The 8,258-nt window shown below is 35.9% G+C and overlaps 1 protein-coding gene across 1 annotated transcript; it reads right to left on the bottom strand.

Moving 5' to 3' along the window:
• Window positions 1-227: 227 nt before the first annotated feature.
• LOC127148523 (uncharacterized) lies at window positions 228-539 on the bottom strand. Its single transcript, XM_051082564.1, has one exon. The coding sequence runs from the start codon at window positions 537-539 to the stop codon at window positions 228-230; it is 312 nt and encodes a 103-aa protein (XP_050938521.1).
• Between the last annotated feature and the right edge of the window lie 7,719 nt (window positions 540-8,258).

The following is an 8,258-nucleotide window of genomic DNA, read 5'->3' as shown; positions in this document are numbered from 1 at the left end:
AACTCTATCTTGTTCAGAGACGCATTTGTTTGAAATGGTATGAAGCTCTTTGAAAGAGACTCTAAGATAAAACTAACCTGATTAACCTTGTCGATGGCACCACCATTTACTTCGGCGATGTTGAAGTGCATCATCATGTCCAGGACATGTTCTCTAACAGAGGTCCCCTCCTTCACACGCTTAGTGTAAATGTATTTAATTCCCTCGTGTCTCAGAGACCATTCTGGTTACTCAAACATTGCCCTTAATGAATCCATATTTTCTTTAGTGGTGGCTAAGGATTCATGTTTCTTTACTAAAAGATTAGACATGTTGGCAAGAATGTAGATACAAGCTTTTTCATTAGCCTTTACCCATCGATCATATGCTTTCCGACTAGTTGGGTTAGCATTAGATGCAGGGGTTTGAGGACATTCCTCAGTTAAGATAAATCTCAAATAGTCAACTACTAGAATTGGGTTAAGATTTGATGTCCATGCCGCATAATTATCGCCATTAAGTTTTTTGGAAGCTAACAATTGAACTATTGAGCTATTCATGTTGAAAAAACAAACATATTATCTTTAGAAATAAAACTATAATTCTTTATAAACTAAACTAATTTATCAACTACTAATAATGTACCCTTCATTATTATGTTTTGCAACGATATTTCAAAGATTTAGAATAACCTCTATTGAAGGGTAGGCGATTATTCCTCCTTTGAACCAAGACAATCTTGTCTAGATGCTAACTCTAGAATAACTTTTATTCTTTATGGTATTTAGTTATCGCTTCTTTGGTCGAGAATGTACTAACAACTTAGTAATTCTTGTAAGTGTAAACCGCCATTTTTCGGATCTCAGAGATCAGAATCAATATGCTCCCGAAAGTGAAAAGACAATATGAAAACTGATCTAAGAAAAACTATCCATCTTTGTAGTTCATAGTGTTATGAATCCTATAATACAACCCTCCGAAGGGAACATCGCTTAAGAACAGACAAGCAGGCGTATTATAGGAATCTCATGGTGCGACCTAATAGAAGTGACCGTGGGATGTGTTGTCACATATCCTTTACCCACTTACTGTGAACTACTTCCCCTATTCACCTTAATATTGATCCATGCAAACCCTCTTCGAAGGGAGTCCGCTCCTATGCACTGTGCAAAGCCCTACATGGACTCACGGTGTGAACTCTTAGGGACGCTAGAGCTAAAAGTACACTACTTCTCTCTAGGTGAAGTGTTCTATAGTGATTTTAAGGGTAATTAAAACTTTAGGATTATATTTAGGCTAACTTAAACAAATCCTAAGTCTAGGTAAAACATCCGAGCATAACTTATTATACTGGATTTTAACCTACGATGTCTAGCTGATAAACCAATTTTATTACCTCAATTCTCTTGCACATGCTCATAAAACTAGGTTAACTAGACTCAAGAACTGATTATGATCTCCAGCTAGGAGGTGTTCCGTAAACCGTCAACTTAAGAACCTCCAATCTTAGTCATTTTATCTGACTTGTTGATAAGATCGAATCAGGTGAGCCTCTTGTAACCATTTTTACAAGATATCGACCTAATTCTATGAAATTTTGGAAGATATGTTTTTAACCTAGGTGAGCATACATCTTATATTTGTTATAGATTCTAAACGTCTAATTCAAGGTGGGATTCCTTCCTCTCATGAGCATCTTTGACCCAAATGAGAAAAATCTATAACATTCATCTAGCGATATATAACCATTATAAATTAATTAATATGAATTTAAAAAAAACATTTAACTTTAATTAAATCATATTTAATTAAAATAAATAAATAAATAATTAATTAATTAATTAATTTCATTAAATCATATTTAATCAAAATTAACTTTATTATTTAAGCAATTAATTAATCAAATTAATTGATTTCCATATTAATTAATTAACATGCATACTATACATTATAACCATTATAACATACTCTCAATGCATGGACATGTTAACCTATAGTGGGATTTTAAATATATATGGCATACATGATGCATATACTAATTAAAACATACATTACATGCATAATTTAATTGAAAACACCATAAAATGGAATGATTTTGGCCCCTAAATTAAGCTAAAACCTAAAATTATTACAATAATAATTTTGTATTGTACAAAAAAACTCCCAAACCGCATGAACCAGCTGAGAACAGGTCAAAAGAAGTAGAACCGACCATAAAAAAAAAACCTGCCCAAAAAACAAATCCAATCCACGCGCAGGTCACTAGACAAACCGGGTTGGAGCGTTGGCCGGGCGAGACAAGTTCATTAGGCACGCGGGTCGGAACCAAGAATCGAATCGAATCCAGGCAGGCACGCGGGTTGTCTGAACCATTTGGGGACGCATGTCGCATGGAGAAGGAAATGTGTGGTAGACCCTGGGCGCGCGTAAAGAACCGGGTCGCAAACTAGTTTCTAGGTCAAGTCTGGGTCAACAATTGGGGTCTGGTCATCTGATTCAGGTCTGTGAGCCATTTTCCTCAAAAAAATTGAATTTCTCTCTCCCGATTGAAGAAATTACAAACTAATTTGGACTCTAATGACTCTAATAAAAAATAGACCCTTAACTAATAATTAAGGCCACAAAACAAAGGCCAATTACAATAATTAATATATAAAACACTTAATGTAGGACCAAAATCATAATAAAACCATTTTAATTCCACACATAATTTATTAATAAATTGATACCCACCAAATGCAATTGAGTAAAAAAGAATATGCTCTGATACCACATGCTAGAGATTAAACGAGCAGGGCGGAAGAAAAACCGAAATTTTACCCTAATTGCACTTAATTAACAATAAACCTTTGAAGCTCCGATTGATGTTTGAACCACCACTAGGGTTGACCTACTATCCTCCGGACTCAAAATTGGATTATGGGATCTGTTAGATGAAGGAAACCGGGAGAGAGAAAAAATGAAATATAAATATGGAAAAAAGGGATGGGTTTTTAGTTTTTTTTAAAAAATTTATAAAAAAAACAGTAGTCCAGTTTTTGTTCTTTAGAAAAAAACCAAGCCCTTATCTTGAATCCCTAAGAGCCCAATTTATAGAGAGTTTACATGCAAGGTTGCATGTGCATGCAAACACATGGGCCAACAACACATAACCCACAAACCATTAGTGAGCTTAGTGTCTTCATAGTTTTCTAACACCTAGCCCACTATAGTTAGTGAGTTTATCTAACAAATTGTTGGATTTCCCACTAACTTTGGTCAAATGGTAAAATTGTCATTTGGTCAAAGTCAAACTTTGACTTTTCAAACTAAAAAATCGACATTTTAACTTTTTACAATTTTATCCGTCTTTAATAATTTTGACCTTCCGAGCATGAATCCACTTTTATTTTCTCAAGATTCAAATCACATTTGAATATATTGCTGGTCAAAATTTGACTTTTCAAAAGTCAAAAGTCAACATTTTGACTTTTTACAACTTTGACTATTTCCATCTTTTTCGAGCTTTCGAGTATGAATCCACATTCATATCTTTAATATTTAAATCTCATTTAAGCATAAAGCTCTATTAATAATCTAAAACTGATGGCTATGTCACATATACTTGTCGATTTCTCTCTCCTATTTTATTTAAAACAATTCGACTCATTCCATCATACTGTTCTAAGTTTATTCTATATGAGCTAGCAGGGGAACTTAATGTACCTATAGATCATAGGCTCCAACGATCCGAGATTAACAGGCTAAACTCTTTTATATCGAGCTAATCAACATTTGTTAACTAACGGGTCATTCCACTAAAGTCCCGTAGTTGCACTCCCCTCACTATAGATATATTTGTGTCCATTTGATATAACCATGATCAGTAAGTTAATCCTTCACAGGATGTTCGTAAGCTTGGTTGGGTCGTAAAGTACCATTTTACCTCCAAGACTACATCTTTCTCCTTAAGTCCCACTAATCCACTATTGAACAATTGGTTTTAAGGTACAACTTATAAATTAAATCCCTCCCGGGCAAATGAGAGGGTGGGGCACCTTTGTTCAAGACTTGGATGCAGTCCTTTAGGGAATAACCTATCTACTAACCCTAAAGCGGGTAGGAGTGAATTCAGTCTTGCACCTTATGTTCCCAACTATCCACCCAATCTTACCACTGAAATGGGAGACTTATTAAGACATTGCTAATGAGTTTCCCTCACCTATGCAGATCTAAGGATAATCTTGTATGTACAGGAGCTCACAGTTAGGTTAGGATTAAGATTAAATTACTTAGGTCATCAATAATCGAGATAGTCAGTTTTAAACAGTAAACGACGTTATAACGTAAAAATGACTATTTCATGGTTCTATCTTATGTAAACCTTTTACATAGGATGCCCCCGTTTTCATGTCTCTACGTGAACGATTCAAGATAACATCGTTTGTATTAACTACAAAGCGGCTGCATCCATAGTATCTCTGAATAAGGCGTCCAACCTTTATTCATATACTATAGACTATTTAGGCTATTTACTCGAACTTAATTCATGTTTATGTTCCTACATAAAGTTCAAGTTTACTAAAAAATAGCCTTGGGATCTTAGTTTATTGGATTTAAGATTATAGTATTCAATTTCTCAATAATGACTTTATTGAATAGAATATGATTACAAACTACGAGTTTTAGGACATAAATTCCAACAAGACTATCTTTTACTTCTTTCATCGATTTCCGATATCAATTGAAGACGTAAACTCATTCAGAGAGAAGACTTAGTGACCTATTATTAAGCTTTCCCAACTGTGAATTTCCCCTCTCTCTAACCCCTTGTTTTGGTCATTGACTTCCTAATGGTATTCATTAAGAATGGATATTTGGGAAGGTCGCAATAATGAAATAGTTTGATTTCATTTTCTCATTCCAGCGTTCACGGCTAGTGTAAAAGAAAGTCAATATACATAAAAAATTTCTTGACAATGGAGCAACTAAAGGTAAATAAGAGATATTTGTCGGTATCAACCCATGGTGAATATAAACTCATAATTCAACCTCTCACTTTAGAATGGATATTTTTGGGTCAGAAAAATTCACATTTTTTCTCTTGTGCGCAATGCGCCCTTTGCTTTGCTTGAACTTCTGATCCTTTTAGTTTTTTAGTGGTCCGAAGGATTTGTTTACACATCTATCTGTCCTCTGGAGTCGTAGTTAGGAGTCTAAAGACCGAAGGACTTGTTTATATCCATATTCACTTTTCTTAGACTTGAAACCAATAATTTATATTAGATTCAAGCCTATAGAGCAGAGCCCTAGGAGAAGGCTATAAGAAAAGCTCACTATGCGGAGTAGTCTTGTCTGATTCTTCTTTTAGATATTATGTTCTTATAGTTGTCAAGCTTCTTCCTTCCTTGGAAGGCAGGCCAGACATACTCTTTTCCTATTCATATGGTTCTCCTTCTCCTATGTAATGGAGATTCTTTATCAAAAGGATAGATAAGCCCATAAAAAGTGGAAGAACGACAATAAATAGAAACTGTTGGGACGCCCTCTTTTGAAGCTGCCTCTTGCCTTTGCCAATACTGGAAGCTCATTCTCTTCTATGAAACACCCTTCTTCTTTGGTTTTTCAAAGAATTCCATGAAAGAATGAGGTTGAACTCTAAATATAGAGGTTACGGGGACAAACATGACTTATCCAAGAGTGAATACAGGCCCCTATGTCGTCGATCCCCGAGCGAAAGCAATCTTCCATGTCAAATCTTTGAACCTTATTCATTAACTTTCCTATATCAATCAGGATGATGATAATACAAGAGGTGGAAGGTAGTTGAGTTAGGAGCTAAGGTCGAAAAATCCCTCAATTTGGTTTGAGCACACATTTTCGTTTTTATGGCATCAAGCAGGAGTCTTGTTTGATAATTGAATAGCGGGAGACAACTTCGATTATGGAAGGAAAGTTAAGCTGAAGAGAAAGACAGATAATTCACCCGCATTTAGAGTCATAAGCGTAAGTGCGTACACTAAAAAAGGTGCCAAAGGCGTCTTTAGATTTCCCTAACCTTCCCAAGTAAAAAACGCCTGCCGTGACTTTTTGAAACCGACAAGGTGAAAGACTCTGAGTTTCCTAGAGAGAATGAAGAGGTTTACTCCTAGCTAGCCAGAGCGCAAAAAGAATAAAGTAAAAAACAATGCAAAAGCAGCCCGGTCACATCAGATGATTCATCTTGATATCTTTATCTTAATCTGGAAGAGGCGAAAGGAAGAACATCCAGCCCCGTTTGGAGGACTCATGAAATTCCACTAATATTTGACAGAGGCTGAGGAAACTTTTTTGGTGTACGTTTATAGTAATTGCGTATGAAAAGCACCAAGCCGGCGAGTTACATCATCATATTCCTATCTTTAATGAGAATGCTTCCAAACATGATGCAGTAACCAAAATCAAAGAAGCGTTTCTTGAGTGGGAGGTTCAAAGAATATTGAGTTGTGTCTCCTTGGAAGAGGGGTGGAAAACCTTTTGGGGGTATGTCATTAAAGAAGACAATAGACCCTATGTTTGAGGCAAGTGCTTAAAGAAGAATCGTGCATACGATGAATAGGTACTCTTTCAGTCCTCGGGTGAAGTTTAGTCATGCAGGTGGCTCCTTCTTCTATCTAATTATAAGATTCAGACAAAGATGCTCTAACCGCTACGTGGGGTTGGAATAACAACTATTAATGGAATGTGGGATAAAGGGTCCAAACCCTTTCTTCCAGAACCTTTCTGACCCTAGTTGCTGATATCCCACACAAGGGTATATCGTCTCCATGAAAATATAGAAATAGAAAAAATCGGTGCTATTTCATCTAGCTTGATAATAGCCATTGGAAGAGGGAAAGACTTCCAATGGCTAAGCTCGCATGCCTCATCCAAGAGGAGAACTCTCAAGAAGAAGTTCTGATTCTTAGGACTCCAGTGCTTATATAGAATAGAAAGAAAAGGGTATAAAAAGGGCAAGAAAAAAGAAAAAAGGGAATATAATTGGATGAGCTTACCATTATCATTAAGACTAACACTCCAACTAGATAGGCTTTTTCTCGAAATGCAACAGGAAGAATTCGTCAACCTAACTTCAAACCTACTTTCCTACATAGAACGAAGCCAGGATTCAAGCCCTAAGCGAGAGACTATTCGCTGGATGACCAATAAAGAGAGTAGGAAACGTCCTACAAGAAGGGGACCTCAAAATTCCTAATAAGAGGACAAGAGATATCATCTTCGCTCAACGGGGAAATCTTTCTCCATGATATAATTCGCGATCTGGGGGGGTTGAAGGTCATGGTTTTGAAATAAGGTGAAATCAAAGTGCTAAAGCACGAACCCCAATTACTAATGGAGAATTTGGATCGATAAATCTACTTTAACATTTAAATTTCTCTGACATTCTACGTTTCCGAAACAGATCCTATCAAATATTTCACATTTTTTATAATCATCTTTATTTTGGTATTCAAGGAATCCTCCTTAATAGATGAAAATAGATGAAATATTCCTATTATGTCAATGCAAATTGAATCAATGTTATTAGCTTGAATTCAAACTTTTTGGTATTTTTTGTTTCGTCGAATGATATGATGGGTCAATCATTTACTTTATTTGTTCCAAAGGTGGCAGCTACAGAATCCACTATTCGGTTAGCCATTTTTCTTATTACTTTCTGTGTCCGAGGGACTATTGTAGTAGAGTTTCTTAATAGCATTCACGGTTAAACATCACTCTTAGAGAATTACCAAAATACGAAGTTGGAATCTCCTTAGCACAAGCACTAAGTAAGCAGACAACCTCTTATGTAGGTGCCAAGTCTAAGTTCTTTCTCTTCTTTCTTTTTTAGTTAGTGATAGTTCATCAAAAGAATTGTCCAAGATTGCTAGATCGAGCACGCAATGCGCATAGTTTGAAGTTCAAGAAAAGCCAGGGTTGTCTCATTTTCAAGATTTCGACTACTACTTCCTTGCCTTCCCTTTTCAGAGATCTCCTTGTTCTCTTTCTAGATTTTCCTCCATACCTTCCCTCTTCTTTCTTTATGGCTTCTTCATCATCTTATTCCATCCTTCAGGTTTGGTAGGTGTCCGAGCCTCCTTAAAAATCCTAAAGATAAGAATGTTGGCTGCTTTCACATTTTCAAAGATTGAACCGTCTTGTGAAAGTGAATACTGATTATAAGTGGCAAAACAGAATCCTTGTGTCAATAAGCTCTCCTCTTTGAAGTTCTATTTAATAAGAATATTTATGAACACCACCTTAATGAACAAGGGACCAAC

This window comes from Cucumis melo, chromosome 1 (genome assembly GCF_025177605.1).
Source record: "Cucumis melo cultivar AY chromosome 1, USDA_Cmelo_AY_1.0, whole genome shotgun sequence".
NCBI classification, from domain to species: domain Eukaryota; kingdom Viridiplantae; phylum Streptophyta; class Magnoliopsida; order Cucurbitales; family Cucurbitaceae; genus Cucumis; species Cucumis melo.
Note: the sequence above shows the minus strand (reverse complement) of the source record. Positions and strands in the feature narration are given on the sequence as shown.